Source organism: Hemiscyllium ocellatum, chromosome 12 (assembly GCF_020745735.1).
Source record: "Hemiscyllium ocellatum isolate sHemOce1 chromosome 12, sHemOce1.pat.X.cur, whole genome shotgun sequence".
NCBI lineage: Eukaryota > Metazoa > Chordata > Chondrichthyes > Orectolobiformes > Hemiscylliidae > Hemiscyllium > Hemiscyllium ocellatum.
Genome location: NC_083412.1, coordinates 86,158,855 through 86,178,060, shown reverse-complemented (window position 1 = coordinate 86,178,060; position 19,206 = coordinate 86,158,855). Strand labels below are relative to the sequence as shown.

Sequence of the window (19,206 nt, the reverse complement as noted above, 5' to 3'; positions counted from 1 at the left end):
AAACAAGAAAATGAACTGCTGACCTGAGGATAGAAACTCTGAGGTGAGGAGATGATCCGCGTCTTGCTTTTGACCTGAATGTTTGCACTGCTTTGTTTCCACTGTTGCCTACGGGAAATGACTGTATCAAACGTCTATGTGGGAATTATCCCTTCAGCAACTGGAGTGGGAGCCAAGGCATGGTGGAAACAGAGTTGCTGCTTGTATGGCTGAAAATCCCTTGTCCATCCCTACTGTGGATCTGCCTGATCAGATGACAGCCCTGGCACCCAGCCAATTCAGACATCAATCCTACCCTTCGTGACAGGATGGTGACCAAAGCAGGCTCACAACCTGAAGTTGAACCCAATTCACAGCTTGGTGGGGAACATATAGCCCCCGTGTTTGCACTCACTGAGATTAACAAGATCGAGAAACCTCTCCCAGCTGGCTAATAAAATAAGTTGTTATGTCATAATCATGTTCATATGTCCATGTTGGAGTCCCACTTCCTTTCTGGAAATGTTCGCACGTGTTGGTTGAAATGACTCCCCACTGACTGGGGTGATGGAATGCTCAGGACTTAATCAGGCTGGGAGAGAAAGTAACATAACCATCTTCCAAGCAGCTGTGATGCAATCCCACCTTCTCCAAACCTTCAATATTAATTGCAATGTGGTTAAAGTCGTTCAAAAGCCCGCTGATGATCTCTTCGTAACTGAGATTTGTCTTAATCTGTAGTGATGTGTACTGGGCAACCTAACTGACCTGTCCTCTGGGCCTGCATTTATTGTGTTGTGATTCCATTGAGATTCAGTATTCTTCCTGTTTTTTCTCTCTCTGGTTGTCTCTGTCACTGTTTGATAAGTTGCATTTCCTGAAGTCTTGCTTTAGTGATAGCTGCCTTTGTATTTGGAAACCTTGACAAGTATTTATAGAGGTGTGTTTATATTTGCAAAGCCTAACGGTTTCCCACCTCTTTTTGCATTTGATTTTGAAGTTGTTTTCGTCTACCTTTTCTTAAAACAAACTGTCCAGTAATTTTTTTTAAGAACAGACTGAACTGTACTGATAGGAGGGTTTGACAGTTGTTGTATCCACCTAGGAACCCTCCAGCCACCAGGGATGAATGCAGATTTCTCCAGCTTCCTCATTTCCCCTTCCCCCACCTTATCTCAGTCCCAACCCTCGGACCCAGCACTGCCTTCTTGACCTGCAATCTTCTTCCCGACCTCTCTGGCCTATCCCCCTCACCTTAACCTCCTTCCACCTATCGCATTCCCAATGCCCTTGCCCCAAGTCCCTCCTCCCTACCTTTTATCTTAACCTGCTTGGCACACCCTCCTCATTCCTGAAGAAGGGCTTATGCCCGAAACGTCGATTCTCCTGCTCTTTGGATGCTGCCTGACCTGCTGTGCTTTTCCAGCAACACATTTTTCAGCTTTGGCAGTTGTATTGGTCTCTGCATAGCTTTGGAACTAAGAAAGCTGTTACAGCGCAGAAATGTTGTGACCTGTACAACAATATCACTGATCACAAGCTTAGAGCCATAGAGATGTGCAGCACCGAAACAGACCCTTCAGTCAACTTGTCCGTGCTGACCAAATGTCCTAAATTAATCTAGTCCCATTTGCCAGTATTTGGCCCATATCCCTCTAAACCTTCCTGTTCATGTACCCATTCAGCTGCATTTTAAATGTTGTAATTATACCAGTCTTCACCATTTTCTCAGGCAGGTCATTCTGTGTACACAACCTGTGAGAAGAAGTTGTTCCTTTTGATCTGTTAAAACTTCCCCCTCTCACCGTAAATCTATGCTATTGGTTATTCACTCTATCCATGCCCCTCATGATTTTATAAACCTCTCTAAGGTCAACCCTCGGCCTCCCACCTCCAGCAAATATAACCCCAGCCTATTCATCCTCTCCCTATAGCTCAAGCCCTCTAACCTCATTCTTGTAAATATTTTCTGAATCCTTTCAAGTTTAACCACTAACTAATTTGAGAATAGATGGGAATGTGGGCTTGAAAACAAACATGACAGCCATAACCTTATGGAATGGTGGAGCAGACTGGAGAGGCTGAATAACACAATTGTTCTGGTGCAGAGGATGGCCATTCTGTCCATCGTTGTCTGAATTGGCTTTGAGCATTTTAATTTGATGCCAATGTCCTGTCTTGCCCCTGGAACCCTGCATTATTTAAGTAATCTACCAGTGTGGTGGCTGGTTAGCTCAGATGGTTTGAGCAATGCTGAGGCTATGGGTCATGTTGCTGGCTTCCACCCCGGGCTCTGATCAGCCATGATCCGATTAAATGGTAGAAGAAGTACAAGGGGCTGAATGACCTACCCCTGTACCTATTTCCCATGGTCAGTGCCATCTCGAATGCCTCAGTTTGAACCTGCCTCCTCCACAGTGGGGTGTAGTGCATTCCACACCTTTTAATTAATTGCTGTATGAAAAGAATACTTTGTTTCTTTTGCAAAACACTTTTAGTCTGTGCCCTTAAGTTGTCTGTTTGTTGAGCAGGAACAGTTTCTTCCTATCTATTCTGTTCAGATCCACGTGAATTTGAAAACTTCTGTCAGATCTCCTCTTCACCTTTTCCCTCTCCAAGGAAAACCATCCCAACTTAAGAACAAAATTGGGACGAGTGTAGGCTTTGTGGCTCCTCAAGTCTGCCTCGCCATTCACTCAGCTCATCCAGCTCCAAGGATCAGTGCCTCTCTTATACCAGCTGGTCGTCATTATTCTCAACTTCCCTCGTTTCAGAAGTCTATCTGACTCCTCTTGTAATACTTTCCACGAGTTAATCTCCACAACTGAACTCTCCCGACCGTTCAGGACATTCCACACTATTTTGGAGAAGCCATTCCTTCACTTGTCAGTCTTAAGTTACTGTTCTCTAATGATATCCCCTAGTATGAGACTAGGGAAACACCTATTTGACATCTACCCAACCAAACCCCCCCCCCCCCAATCATTTATGTTTCAGTAAGATGACCCCTCTTTGTTCTTAACTCTAATGAATAAAGATCTAACCTACTTAACAGTTCTTGATAAGACAAACCCTTCTTCCCAGTATTATGACTTTGAGGTGCCGGTGTTGGACTGGGGTGTACAAAGTTAAAACTCTCAACACCAGGTTATAGTCCAACAGGTTTAATTGGAAGCCCTAGCTTTCGGAGCAACGCTCCTTCATCAGGTAGCTGTGGATGCATAGCTCTGAAAGCTAGTGCTTCCAAATAAAGCTGTTGGACTATAACCTGGTGTTGTGATTTTTAACTTTCCCAGTATTAAGCCTAGTGAATATTTTTTGAACCGTTTTCCATGTCAGTACTTTGTTTTTAAATTTAGAGAACAAAACGTGAAGATTAGGATAGATCCTCTTAAAACTGAGTCCATTCTGGTGATTTTTATTAACATATTTAACAGCTCACCACCACCTTCTTGAGGGCAGCTAGGGATGGGCAATAAATGTTGGCCCAGTCAACGATGCCCACGTCCCAAGAGTAAATTTTTAAAGTAAGTGTGTAACTTTGTTTTCCAATTGTGACCTCATGCCTCTGCCTCGTTCTTCAGAGATGTCTATGCAGGAAGCTTCCTGTAGAAACTCATGAATTTTCTCCAGTACCGTTGCTGCACAGTCATCTTGCTCATCTCAACTCATGAGCTCAATGTCTTATCGTAGAGTCATAGAGACATTAAGCATGGATGTCTTCGGTCCAACTCATCCATGCCGACCAGATATCCCAATGCAGTTTAGTCCCACCTGCTAGCACCCGGCCCAAATCCCTCCAAACCATTCCTACTCTTTTACTCATCCAGATACCTTTTAAATGTTGCAATTGGACAAGCCTCCTCCACTTCCTCTGGCAGCTCATTCCATGCACATAACACCTTCTACATGAAAAAGTTGCCCCTTAGGTCTCTCTCATCTTTCCCCTCTCACCCTAAACTTACACCCTCTAGTTCTGGACTCTCCCACCCAAGGGAAAAGACTTTGTCTATTTATCCTATCCATGCCCTTCGTGATTTTATAAACTTCTATAAGGTCACCCCTCAGCCTCCGCTCCAGGGAAAGCAGCCCCAGCCTGTTCAGTCTCTCCCTTTTGCTCAAATCCTCCAACCCTGGCAACATCCTTAAATCTTTTTTGAACCCTTTCAAGTTTTGTAACATCTTTCCAATAGGAAGGAGACCAGAATTGCACACACTATTCCAAAAGTGACCTCACCAATCTCCTGTTCAGCTGCAAATTAACCTCCCAACTCCTGCACTCAATACTCTGATCTTCTGCTCATTTTCAATCCAAAGTTCCCATATTATAAGATGAATTAGTTGGATTATTCCACCATTGAGGTGGCAGCTTTGATATTGCATTTTGAGTATGCAGACACTGGATCCTTCATTGGGTAGTGGATAATGGACTGCTATTCTATCATTGTCAGTAATTGGGCTTGTACCAGAGAAAGTTTGACTTCTGTGGCGAGTATGCAGAAAGTGCCACAAGTCTGGGTGCTTGGGCTAAAAGTCCGAGCTCAACTGTTTACAAGAAATTGACCACTCAGTCAAGTATATGAGATGAGTATCTTGCTAAAAGTTATTGATCTTTATTTGTGTCGTAATAACAGACGTAAAAAATTGAAAGTGGCCTAGGAGAGTTTGAAAAAGCTCTTAAAGCATGTAGTGTGGTGGGCTTTATAAATAGAGAGTACAAAAATCAGTAGTTGTACTGTACCTTTCAATAATGCATTAGTTCATCCTCAACTGGACATTGCATTTTAAAGAAGGACTTGAAAGTTTTAGATTTGGAAAATACAGAAAAGATTTCAGAGTGATTCAGCGACTAGGGGCCATTCCTAATGAAGGGCTTATGCTCGAAACATCGAATTCCCTATTCCTGAGATGCTGCCTAACCTGCTGTGCTTTAACCAGCAACACATTTTCAGCTAAGATTGGAGAAGCCAAGACTGTCCCTTTTGGAAAAGAGAAGGGTGAAGGATTTGAGGCATTCAAAATTGTGGGGTATCTGGACAAAGTACAGCAGGTGAGGCAAAAGTATTCCCGTGGTTGAAGGGTCAAGGGCCAGAAGACAGTGGCTTAAAATGATTGGCCAAAATAGAAACAGGCCATGAAGAAAACCTTTCTCCATGCAGCAATCTGGAAGATGAAACTCGTCTCAGTAATAGTGATATGAAGATGTAAGGGGTACTGTACCTTTAAGAGAGTTGAAAGCCAACAAGGACAGAGGCACAGAGAGTCCGGAACAAGATAACAATGTAATGCTTGGTCGGAACAATTAGCACTGGCTGGGTTGCTACGAGCCAAAAACAAATTTAAATTCAACCAATCAGTTTAAATTATGCCCCAAGATACCAAACTCCAATCAAGTTTGTATTTAGTATTTTGACAGTATTAAAACCAATGAAACGATCTGAATTTATTTATTTATTTACTTTTGGGGTATAAAACCAGAAAACGTTGAGAGAGAACTGCCAAAAGACTAACAGATAGGCTGCTAGTAAGATCTCTCTATGAGAAGTAACTGTCTAGAGAAGGAAAAAAAAACCGACACCGACCTGGAGAGCACATCTAAGAGGAAGGTACAAAGTGAAGATCTGGCTGGTTTTGGAATTTGAATTTTTTTTTGTAAATCTTAATTGGGCCGGTATTGTAGAGGGGATGGTAAAATATAGATTTAGGTTAATGTGTTGTAAATAGTTGTTACTTAATTATCTCTGTTCGACTTGTAAAAATTAACAACTTTATTTTTTATTTAAATGGTGACTTTTGGGATAGTTCTTTGCCTCTTGAATTTTCACAGATGACAGCACAGGGTGAATCTTCTGTGTTACTGGTTTAAATTAGCGGGGCAGTGTTTACCCTCCTCTAGCTAATCTCTCCACGCTTCAGGACTGCCTTTATTCCTGATGAAGGGCTTTTGCCCGAAACGTCGATTTCGCTGCTCGTTGGATGCTGCCTGAACTGCTGTGCTCTTCCAGCACCACTGATCCAGAATCTGGTTTCCAGCATCTGCAGTCATTGTTTTTACCCAGTGTTTGTAACAATAGTGACATCAAAACTCTTTGTAAATACCCATCTGGTTCACTAAAGACTGGGAACACATGGCAACCATCCCATAGAAGAACAAGTATTTTCCTAAATTTGCAGTTGCCTTTTAGCTGAGAAGCGAAAGGCCCGTGATGTCGTCCTTCCCCATTAATTTTATTCCAATATTTGAATAAAGAAATTATCATTATACCAGCCAGCTAGTCTGTTTCCAGACTGTCTGAGTTGACTGCAAATTCATAAAGATCCTGAAGTAACCCGAAGGCTGAATTTAGTTTATAGTAGGGTAGAGTTCTGCCAGTGTTTTTCGGGTCTTATACAAGAGTCTTTGTGTGAATTCACAAAGAAATTACTCTGTCAAATCCAAGTTGTTAAATCTAGTTTCATCCTCCAGTTGCTTAACTTGACTTGGCTCCCAAAAATGGTACATACCATTGCAAGCCCAATGCAAATAATTACAAACCTATTATGATCACAAGAAAACACATCACAACATTTTAATGCTTGCTCAATGCAGTTTCTTCTAAATGCAAACATTTTTAAAATTTACTGTTTGTTTTTTAAAAAAAGCCTAACGGCAATAACAAGCCTTGGTGCCCCAGTTAAAAGTTATCTACTTTTGTCAAATAATTGGATATTTGCTTTGTTTTACAGAGTTCTCTGCAGCTCAGTGTTGATAAAGTGGGTCCACATTCATCTGCCCTTGTTCTGAGTCAGGTTACCACCGTTATCAAATCAGACCGACACTTGGTGAGTATGATGCAGTGAGTAAATATTTTTCTGTCTATCACAGCATGTGTTGTGTTCAAAATGCAGAGCCATGGAACAGCTAAAATGAATGTATGTCCTAAAATTGTCTATAATTTTGACTATTTACCATTGAGCTTGTAATTTCCCAACATGAAGTCAATCTTGGATACAGGGATGACATTGGCTGACATGTTTTGATAGTTTTAAAGGTGCTAAATGATTCTCTGGCCCTGTGATACTCTATTGATTGAGTCCAATAAGAGTCATAGGATGTGTGTTAAATTGACTATATTTTGGGGGTTGGTTAACTCATTTGGCTGGATCACTGGTTTGTGATGCAGAATCATGCCAACAGTGTTCTACACTGGCTGAGGTTATCATTGAAGGTCCTGCCCTCTCAACTCCTCCCTTCACTTGAGGTGTCATGACCCTCGGGTTAAATCACAGTCCACCATCTCTGATGGAGCAGCTCTGTGGCCCTCTGGGGTTGTGGTGACTTTATTTGTTTTAAGACAAATGAATTATTGAATATGGTCATCTTTGTAAGTCCCTTTTCTCAGCGAAAACATGTTGCTGAAGTAAATGTGATTAAAGTGGCTGGCTTCTGAAGCCCAAACCGTTAAGGAGGGTTATAAGCTGAGCTTTGACAAAATTAGGTTAAATCATCCCTTTATTGGTTTGAATTGTAGGAACGTGAGGGTTTGGAAATTTAATGTATCGTCTGATTAATTGTTGTAGCAATGAACTTATCCATCTGTCAATTTTATAGTTGGAGTGAGTTAGGTTTTCAGGAACCTTGATTGACTTTTACTTCAAGGGTAATTTTACTGAATTGACTGAAAAGTTCTGTTTTATTTTTTTTGTTCTATTCCTCTCCCCTTCAAATATTTCCGAGCATAAATGCTTGGATTATTTTGATCTCCGTTGCTGTAGAGGAACCTCTTTTGAACATTTGTTATGAATCCAAAGTCAGTATATTCCAGGAAGTGGCAGTAAAATTGGCGATGATTATGTATTCCTGTCATGACAGGAAATTAAAAGATGTAAATGGGAAATGATCAAAATCTTCCACTTTGAGCTATGGCAACCTCGGAGTTTGCTTCCAGTTTGTGACTTCTGATGAGTTTTTTGATTGGCTACACATGCTACCACTGCATCTTTGAGGAACATTAGTGTGAACAGGAGTTGTTAAATCAATGCATTGTTTTGCATGAATTGTGTGTTGGTTATTTTTGAAAGCTTTTAAAGATGTTATGGAGCTGTAATGTCTTGACCCAGTCACTGATGTTCCTGTGTAATCAGTCTCCACCCCAAAATTGTGCTTGACTGTTTACAATTACTTTAACTCAAAGATTGTTTTTTTTCTAAATGTTGATGGTGATTAATTCTCTGGCTCTGCCAGTTAGCTCGAGTTCCTACAGAATACATTATAGAATGTTGCACCAGAGAACTGGGCACTCTGTAATTCTGTTTATTTTATCCATAGGAGCTCGTTAATCTATTCCTTCTCTCTTGTTGGCTCCCCATATTCATTTTTAACTTTTTTTTTTCTTAAGCAGCCATCTACCTCCGAGAATTATCAATGCTCTTTTGAAAATTTTTGGCAGTGTTTCACATTTTCAACTTTTTTTTTGTTTTGTGATTGACTGCAATCCTGCTATTCAATGGAAACAGTTTATTATTAATTACCGGGGATTAGTTTTGAGGATAAGTTGATCAGATCTAGCTTGTCGAACCTGAAGTATTGAAGTTTTGACCTGATCAAGGTGTTTGACTTACTCGCTCTGATGCAATTTTGGAGGTGGGGAACGGTGTGGGGGGCGAAAGGATTTGATATTAACTTTTGCAAGGAAGCTTTTTTTTCTCTCAAGGATGATTAGGAATCTGGGGCACTGTTCCACTTCCCAGAATAAACCTGTCAATGCTGGGACAGTTGGACGTAACAAAACTGAGTCTTGCTAGTTGAATGCATTGTGAGCCGAAGTGGATCAATCTAACTCAAGGTCACAGATCAGCCATGATCCAGTTGAATGATGGAACATGCTCAAGTGGCTAAAGGGATTCCTTCTGTTACAATAGTTCCTCAAGCTTTGAGCATAAAAGACTCACTGGGATAAATTAGCTCTACCCCTGCTAGGGAGAATCAGTATCATCTGACTCCTTTCCTGTATTCATTTGTAGATGCTTTTATTTAGCAATGCTTCTACTCAACACTCTTTAGGCTGATGAGATAGCGGGGGAAATTTTAATGAAGTATTTGTAGCATACTCTGTAAAGATGATCTGTTCCATTTCGGATGCAATCATTTCATAATGAAGCAGTTTGGTATGAAAGAACATATACCAGTTTTCTGTGTCACATGGCCTAAAGGTAAAATAACTTTTTTACTTCATTTCTTTTAAAAGCTAATCCCTGTGATATAAACCACACATTATAAAACATTCTGGGATGCAGACAGATAATCCACTGATCTTTCCACATGGTGTTTAGTTTGGATTGTGTTTAGCTATTTCCCATCGTGTTTGCTCTATTTTACATTTATTTATGCAACGTGATTTCTTTTAGCACTTTGAGGTACATATTAATAAAGTTGACATTAGTAAAAATGACTGGAGCTTCTGTGAATTATTAAATAATGTATAATTTATTCGGTTAGATTGGAAGCAAACATGAGTGTTGGCAAATTACAGTCCTGTTACATGAGGAGATGCCTTGCCCTGGTCATTTGTTCTCCTGCAACAACGCAGCCTGTAGGTTTTGTTTAGGGAGTTCTCACTTGCTGCCTATATGTGGCTCCTTTTTTTTTCCCCAAAAGTTTTAAAAATTGGTGGCTCAGTGGTTAGCTCTGCTGCTTCACAGTGCCAGGGACCCAGGTTTGATTCCAGCCTTGGGTGAGTGGAGTTTGCATGGACTCCCAGTGTCTGCGTGGGTTTCCTCTGTAAGCTATGGTTTTGTCCCACAGTCCAAAGATGTGCAGGGTCTTTGGATTGGTCATGCTAAATTGTCCATAGTGTCCAGGTGGCTCAGCCATGATAAATGTGAGTTATGGGGATCGGTTTGGGGGTTGTATCTAGATAAGATGCTTGTCAGATGATCATTGCACATTTTGTGTCAAATGGCCTCTTTCTGCACTAGTGATTCTAAGATCAGGAGTAGGAATTTTAGGCATCGCTCACTTTGTCTGTCTGTCTGTCTGTCTGTCTGTCTCTGTGTCTGTCTCTCCCTCCCTTTAATTTTTTCCCCCACCCCAGCCACTTCCATTGCTCAGCTCCACACCTCATATAACCAACATAACCCCCTTCCTCCAACCTTTTCCCCAGCTCAATTGTCAACTGTAACACCCCTAGTTTTTTCCTACCCAGGAAAAGTTTGGGCCTTTTGTTTTGCACAGGCATGGGTAAAATTAATTTTGCCAATAAATAATTGGAAGACTTATAAGGTTTTGAGAGTATTGCCACTGTGCTGATATTTTTCCACATGTTTTACACAGGCAGGCCAGGTTGCTTTCTTAGATTTAGAACAGAGTTGAAAGCTTTCAGTAACATTGCGGATGAGAGAGCAAGTAATGTGCACTGTTATCTGACTATCTCTGCGTTAGATTTAAACCTTGAATTTGTGCCAGGATTATCTGGTTTGTTAGAGGTGCTGACAACTGATGCTTTTCATTGTTGGTTTGTAATTGCCCTGACTAAATTTGTTTCTGGAATTTAGGATATAAATATAAAATAGGGCAAACATGGTGGGAAATGTTTAAACGCAACTCAAACTAAATACCACACGAAAAGCCCAGAAAATCCTATGTGGTGGTGATCTGTCAAACCTTCTTTGATGTTTAAAACAAAATCTGTTGATAATGACTTGGTTAGTAAAGGCAATATTCACTGTATTGCTGAATGTAAGAGACTGATAAGGGTTTGGATTTAATCCTCATCTAGATACTGAGTTAGTGCTTCAAATAAATTGATAATTTGATTCTGTACTCCTCCCTAAACTAAGAACATCATACAAAGATGTTGTTCCCGGTATCTACATTCCATTTTTCACTAGCTTCACATTGTATGACAAGCGGCCGCTTGGGAGATTTATCAGTGATTGCAAAAGTGAGTTTTCACATGCAATTGAAGGGAGACAGAGAAAGAAGTAAACTGGGTTTCTTATAAAAGTCATACATTTATGTAGCTACAATAAGTTTTTGGCAAACAAAATTGAAAAGTCAAGGGATCCATTAATTTCTTTCTGTCCTGCACATTCAGTACGTGAGGATGTGTATGTTGTTTGCTTATTGATGGGAAATGTAGTGACTTTGATGCAGACTCCGCAATCCAGCTTGTTGTATGCATTTGATTTTAGGTTTTTGGATGCCATGTGACTGGAGAGTATGCTCAGTTTTCTGTCACTGTGACCCAGGACTCGCCTGTTGCCATGGGACTGGAATCTTTTCTTATCCGAGTATCTCCACTTCATTTACAGGTACGAACTGTGATGAATCATGAGCAAGTTTTATTTTGAGGAATCTGTCCAACATGAAATGGGGCCAGCACACACCCTTTGGGAATTTCCAATTTTCATATGCACGCCCTTTTTAACTAGAGAGAACACTTTGTGTTTGTTTGCATTTGAATGGCTGTCTCTGTTTCTGTTCCGCTTCCCTTCATATGCGGTTTTCTCTAAAGAAGCAATGATATGCTGGCGATGATTGATTGACAAAACAAATTTTTATTTGGCTTTCCCCAAGATTTTGCATGTTTGAATCATGCCTCTCTGGGTCCCAACTGGGTCATATCTAATTACTTGGTATGAGAAGCAGATTGAGTAAAGGATTTTACTCGCTGTGTCCAGATTGTGTACACTTTTTGTTTGGAATTCCTAGCAGCTGTATAATACTGTACAAAGCATGCACTTCTGCAACTTGCAAGGGAAGGCTGACATTGAACTGACCTGCCAACATGTTGCCTGACCTGCGGAGTAACCCTATGTGGGTTTGAGGCTTGCTTCGTTGCTCTATTGTTCAACACAGATCACCAAGCCTATAGAGGATCACTGCACCTGAACCTTGTGTAGACGTAACCCACAACAATCCAAGTTCTATTTCGCTTATTTCAGATGTTTTGCACCTCTGAGAATGACGTACGGAAGTCTCTTTATGAGCATATTACCATTTTGTTTGCAATACTCTATTGCTCATTACTCTTCAATTCTAGAGTAATTAAACTGCTTTTACTTCCTCTTTTACAGCTTTCTTCATCATCCTATAACTATTTAATTTTAGTTTTTGGGTTTTTTTCCCCTCTTCTCTTATGTCCTTCTTAGAAGAATAAGGAGCAATCTTATTTTTTAAAAAAAACAAGATTCTGAGGAGACTTTACAGGGTGGATGCTGAGAAGATGTTTGCAGTGTGGAAATCTTGAAATAGGGTGCTGAGTTACAGGATAAAGCTGCACACATTTAAAACTAAGATGTATAGGAATTTCTTCTCCTAGAGGGTAGTGAATGTCTGGAGTTCTCTTCCCTCAGAATTGTGGAGACTGGACAACACTTTTGAAATGTCAGGGAGCTGAGGGCTATGAGGAGCTAGCATAAAAGAAGAATTGGGATCAATCAGCTCTGATCTGTAACTTAGAATATTCACTTGTCTGGCTTTGCTTTTTGAGGTAAGGACAGTGGGAAATATGCTTGGGAAGAAATGCCTGTGATTACTGTACTCCCGTGCATCCCAAAGTAATATTTAATCTCGGTAAGGCCCGTGATCATGCAGATTGTTCGTGCTGTGTTGGAAGCATTGGCTCTTTTGTTCCAGTGTTCCATTGCGATCTTTTGAGAATTTCAGCACTTAGCGGTTTCAGTTGCAGCCTATCGCTGCTGGAACGTGAGCAAATTTTATATGTGCAGAAAAATGTGAGAGAGAGATGGGAAGATACTGAAGTTATTTTGTTACCATGATGTTTTGAATTTCAACCTGGTGTGTGAGATCCAGGAGGTATTAAGTTTTTGTGCTTGCACCAGCTGCATTGCTTCTGTAATGATGCTGTGACCATAATGGAAAGTGGGTGCTGAAACACAAGCCTCACTAGTCCACAAACTGTCACAATTGCCCGACTTTGACCACAAAGATAAAATAATTATCAGATTTCATCAGTAAATAAGAAAACAAAGCTAGCTGTTAGCAAAATTTTAACAGGTGTCAAAATGGATTATTGGTTACTAATTTGCAGATTTGAAATAAACCCCTTTAAATTCAAACGCTTACAAATAATCATTCACACATGGGACGGACAAGATGGACAGTTCTGCAGAAATATTCTGGTTGGAAACCTTAAACGCAAAGGAATAAATTTCTGTCGAGCATGAACCGGAGTTAAAAAGGTGGATTGACTTTTTCTCTTTTGGTTTCTGAACATATTTACATCATCTACTGTGACGATACTCCAATTGGTGTTCAGTTGGATCTAGGTTTTTGCTCGAGTTAGAGGTCTTTTCTGAATCATGAAGCGTTGGTTTTCTTCCACTCGTAAAGGGACTAAGACAGAGAGACAGAATGACCTGTCTAGACTTTCAGGTTCCTTGGAGATCTGAGTAGAACTACCCCTTTGTCTCAATTCTGTAACAAACTGCACTTTGTAGACAAAAGCTTTTTAAATCCAAAGGCATCTAGTGCTAGTTCTTCTCAAACATATTCAGTCCAACTTAGAGTCATAGAGATGTACAGCATGGAAACAGATCCTTCTGTCCAACCTGTCCATGCCAACCAGATGTCCCAACCCAATCTAGTCCCACCTGCCAGCACCCAGCCCGTATCCCTCCAAACCCTTCCTATTCATCTACCTATCCAAATGCCTCTTAAATGTTGCAATTATACCAGCCTCCACCACTTCCTCTGGCAGCTCATACCATACCCGTATCACCCTCTGCGTGAAAAAGTTGCCCCTTAATCTCTTTTATATCTTTCCCCTCTCACCCTAAACTTATACCCTCTAGTTCTGGATTCCCTGACCCCAGGGAAAAGACTTTGCCTATTTGTCCTATCGATGCCACTCATAATTTTGTAAATTTCAATAAGGTCAGCCCTCAGCCTCCGACGCTCCTGGGAAAACAACCCCAGTCTGTTCAGCCTCTCCCTGTAGCTCAAATCCTCCAACCTTGACAACATTCTTGTAAATCTTTTCTGAACCCTTTCAAGTTTCACAACATCTTTTCGATAGGAAGGAGATCAGAATTGCGCGCAATATTCCAACAGTGGCCGAACCAATGTCCTGTACAGCCGCAACATGACCTCCCAACTCCTGTACTCAATACTCTGACCAATAAAAGAAAGCATACCAAACGCTGCCTTCGCTATCCTATCTACCTGCGACTCCACTTTCAAGGAACTATGAACCTGCACTCCAAAGTTTCTTTGTTCAGCAACACTCCCTAGGATCTTACCATTAAGTGTATAAGTCCTGCTAAGATTTGCTTTCCCAAAATGCAGCACCTTGCATTTATCTGAATTAAACTCCATCTGCCACTTCTCAGCCCATTGGCCCATCTGGTCTACATCCTGTTTGTAATCTGAGGTAGTCCTCTTCGCTGTCCACTACACCTCCAATTTTAGTGTCATCTGCAAACTTGCTAACTGTACCTCTTATGGTCTCATCCAAATCATTTATGTAAATGACAAAATGTGGAGGACGCAGCACCAATCCTTGTGGCACTCCACTGGTCACAGGCCTCCAGTTTGAAAAACAACCCTCCACCACCACCCTCTGTCTTCTACCTTTTACGCCAGTTCTGTATCCAAATGGCTAGTTCTCCCTGAATTCCATGAGGTCTCGCCTTGCTAATCAGTCTCCCATGGGGAACCTTGTTGAATGCCTTACTGAAGTCCATATCGATCTTCTGTCGAAGTTACATGAACCTGTGTAACCAGTTAGTAATCAGGCTGTGTTTCCACTTTTCTTTTGAATCATTGAAAAAGGCTAGTCCACTAAACTAGCAGTATCCAAACTTATATTTTCTCAGTTTTTTTAAAAGGAAAAATGTGGTCCTTACAATCGTCTTTGTGTTTAAGTCTTGCAGTAATGAGTTTTATTTGTCTAGCACCTACTTAAGGTACACAAAGACTTGTCTCTGGAGGTGTGAATGAAACAGAATTGAGCTTTCAATCATCCTATTCAGTCAGAGGGATGGGGTTTTAAGGGAATTCCTGAAGATAGACAGCTGAAAGCTGTAATGGTTGGGTGAGTTCCAAATGTGGCAGCCTACTTCTGTCATACGAGAAATATTCAGCAAAGACAGTGTGATTTGGAGCAGGTGGAATGACATAATGTGCTGCAAAGTCAATGAATCCCAAAACAAAATGTCTGGCAACATTCAGAGCTGACAATTAGTAAAGAGTTAATTTACCAAAGTAATTGGAAGCAACCAATGTGGATTTCACAAAGAAGATGACACTTGACAAATGCGATTTGTGCTGTTTGAAGAGGTGACAGATTTCGCAGTGGGTGTGTACTTGGATTTTCAGGAACTCTTGAGCAAAATATTTGAAAGAGATTGCTGTAGATTTGTGGATGAATAGCTGAAGAAAGAGAATGGAAGATTGCAGTTAAGGGACAGTTGAGTCGTTCAAAGTATGTGAATCTGTTCAGTGAGTGTTGGTTGTCAATAATTTGTGTATGACTACAAAGGGTGATATCCAAAACATCAAAATAGGTACAGAAGACTGATGCATCAAGGAAGCTAAAAGGCATTGTTAATGAGATTAGAGAATGGGCAGGTAGAGTTCAGTATTTATGTGAGAGATGTACAATTGGAAAAAAATGGCTATGTGCAAAAACTGAGAGGTTTGGGTGGTTCAGTTTCTACAGTTTTAGAAAACTGCACAAATAAGGGCACAGAAATAACTGGTGGGATTTTTATGGTAATGGGTGTAAGGCATTAAACTAAAGTTGTAATACTAACTATAGTAAATCACATTTGTAGCATTTGTGTGAATTTCAGCCTTAAGAATAAAGTTAAAAATCACACATCAGGTTCTAGTCCAGCAGGTTTATTTGGAAGCACTGGCTTTTGGAGCTTTGTGCACCCCAATCCAACACAGGCACCCCCATATCACAGCCTTAAAGATGACTGTTGAGGCAGTACAGTGGGTGTTGCACACATTCACTAGGATGCTAATTCGCTGCAAAGTACTGCTGATGCTGGAAATCTGAAATAAAACTAAAATGCAAAGTAGTCATCCAGTAAATGGGGTTTTAAGCGGTGGATGCTGGAAATTAGAAACACAAACAGAAATTTCTGGGAAAAACTCAGGTCTGTCAGCGTCTGTGGAGAGAAAGCAGAGTTAATATTAACGGCCCAGTGTCCCTCCTTCAGAGCTGATTTTAAATTTGCAGAAGCTACCCAGCCATCCTCCCCTGCCTGCCAGTCCCAGATCTGGGGATGGTGTCAATGGATAGTATGTGGAATCTTTTGAGAACTTCTGTGATGATCATAGCTGGGTGAGAAGCGAAGCCATCAAAATTTAAATTTAATAAAATTTTGGCCGGTAACTGAAAGGAGAGTCATTGAGGAGCAGCAAAACATGCGCATGATCATGTTTAAGTATTTGAATGAGTAGAGAAGCCATTGATGGAGATGGTTCAGATTAATTGGAGCCAAGCAAGTCCAGTCCTCCAGTCAACAGGAGAAGAGAGGTGTTGAAGGAAGACAATGTCTTTGATTCTTTCAGACGTTGCATAGAGGATGAACAGTACAGGTGGTGAGCTATAGTTGCAGGATAATTTGATCGGGATCATGTAGACAGCACTGAATAATGCAGGAGTTCACAATTAATCTGGTCCCACATCATTTAAACACCTCCATCTGCCAGCGTGTAATCTAACTGAGCTACAAATAGAAATTGGAGGGAGAGAGAAATAGAAACCTATTTCCTTTTGTAATTTCTTTCTTCCCATAGCTGGAGATTCATGTCCAACAAGTTGATGATGTCCAAGTCTCATGGAATCTTGTAGAGTCTCAAAAGTTGAACTTGGAAGTGACTCCAAAAGTAAAAAGGGAGGTGAGTGACCAAGTTTCTTTCTCTCCTCTGTTCATTTCTAATTTTAGTTGCTGCGTTTAGCATGTAGAAAACAGATACCCTGTGCAAGTTTTGCTTTGTCTAAAACTAGCCTGATCCTACCCTGGAGAAAACTGGATGGTGATTTTAAGAATTGGAATCTGACTCCACCTATAACAGAGAACACAGGCAATGAACCAATTTATCACACTGCAGTTAAATTTGGTTTGGTTTCATACTGGATAATACACTCATCAATTATACGGAGTTGTTCAGTCAGTTTTCTGTTTGAACGTAGAACAGTATAGAACAGGAGCAGGACCTTTGGCCTACGATGCTGTGCCAAATGTAATGCAAAATTAAACTAATCCCTTCTGCCTCTCCTTGGTCCATGTCCCTCCATTTCTTGCATATTCATGTGCATATGTAAAAGTTTCCTAAATGCCCCTATTGTATCTGCTTCTATTACCGCCCCTGGAAGCGCATTAAGACTTGTACCACTCTCTTAAAAGACAAAAATATGTACTCCTCGCGCCTCTTTTGAACTCTTCACCCCCCCCCCCCCCCCCCCCCCCCCCCCCCCCGCCCCCTCTTGCCTTAAATGTTTTTTGTCCTAATTTTGACATTCCAACTCTGGAGAAAAAAAAGACTCTGACTGTCAACCCTATCTATGCACCTCATAATTTTATAGACTTCTATTGAGTCTCCCCTCAGCCTTTGCCTCTCCAGAGAAAACAACCCATGTTTTTCTAGGTTCTCCTTACAGCTCATACTCTCTAATCCAGATAGCATCCAAGTAAACCTCTTCTGCACCCTCTCCAAAGCCTCTACATCCTTTCTGGAATGTGGCGACCAGAATTGAGCACAATATTTGAAGTGTGGCCTAACCAAAGTCTTATAAAGCTGCAACATGACCTCCTGACTCCTGTATTCAATTCCCTGACCAATAAAAGCAAGCAAGCCATGTGCCGCCTTTACAACTCTACCAATCTACTTGTGTGACCACTTTCAAGGAGCTATGGACTTGAACCCAAGACTCCACTGTATATCAGGGTCAGGGTCTGGTCACTAACCATATACTTTTTCTTAACACTTGATCTCCCAAAGTGCAGCACCTCACATTTACACAAATTAAACTCCATCCGCCATTCCTCCACTCATGCCTGCAACTGATCTATATCTCGCTGTTTCCTTCTACACTATCCACAACTCCGTTGAACTTTGTATCATCGGCAACCCGCCCATCTACATTTTCCTCCAAGTCATTTATCTAAATCTCAAACACCAGAAGTCCCAGTATGGATCCCTGTGGAACACTACTAGTCACTGACCTCCAGCCTGAAAAATTCCCTTCCACCACTACTCTCTGCCTTCTATGGGCAAGCCAGTTTAGAATCTGTTCGGCCAAGTCACCATGGATCCCATGCATCTTCATCTTCTGGATGAGCCTACCATAAGGGACCTTCTTGAAAGCCTTACTAAAATCTACGTGAACAACATCCACTGCTCTCCATGCAGTGATCACCTTTGTCACCACCTTGAAAAATTCAGTCAAGTTAGTAAGACATTACCTGCCCTGCGTAAAGCCTTGTGACTGTCCCAAATTAGGCCATGCTTTTTCAAATGTGTGTAAATCTTATCCCTCAGAATATTATAAGCATGCTTTTTCTCATATTGGAACATCAGCAGGCCATTTAGCCCATCGAGGCTGCTCTGCCAATAAACCAGATCCTGGCTGGATTGTCCACGTCAATGCTACTTTCCTGCAACATCCCGGGTTGTCATTAATATCCAGAAATCAAGCTCATTCAGTCTTGTACATGCTCAATCATTGAGCTTCCACAGCCCCCTCACTATAATACGTAATACATAATCTGTAGAGACTTACTGCACAGAAAACGGCCCTTCAGTCCACCATGTCTGCTCTAGCCCAAAACAACCACCTAACAATTCTAACCCCATTTCCAGTATTTGGCCCATAGTCTTGTAAGTCTTGACATTGTAAGTATGCATCTAAATACTTAAATGTTATGAGGGTTTCTGCCTCTACTGCTCTTACGGACAGTGAGTCCCATATTCCCACCACTGCTGGATTTTAAAAAAAGCTTTTCATTGCGTCTCCTTGTCTAAACCGTCTGCTCCTTACCTTAAATCTTAAACTCCTAGTCATTGATCCCTCCGGCAAGTAGAAATGTTCTCTCCAATCTACCCTATCTATGCTTCCTCTTAATTTTATACATCTCAATCACGACCCTGTCTCCTTTTCCATCAGGAGAATAACTCCTGTTGGAACCTGTGATCTACATGAGAAACCATTCTTACAAACTCCAGTGCGCTGTTCCATTAAAAGTGCTGTAATGGGTTGTGAGCAG

The 19,206-nt window shown here is 41.1% G+C and overlaps 1 protein-coding gene across 1 annotated transcript in view; it reads left to right on the top strand.

Moving 5' to 3' along the window:
- The window catches only part of LOC132821191 (C2 domain-containing protein 2), a 56,102-nt gene that overhangs the window by 5,233 nt on the left and 31,663 nt on the right, over positions 1-19,206 (top strand). The window contains exons 2-4 of the mRNA XM_060833835.1: positions 6,706-6,801; positions 11,152-11,271; positions 16,736-16,837. Coding sequence (XP_060689818.1) covers positions 6,706-6,801; positions 11,152-11,271; positions 16,736-16,837 — 318 coding nt within the window. The remainder of the gene's footprint in view (positions 1-6,705; positions 6,802-11,151; positions 11,272-16,735; positions 16,838-19,206) is intronic.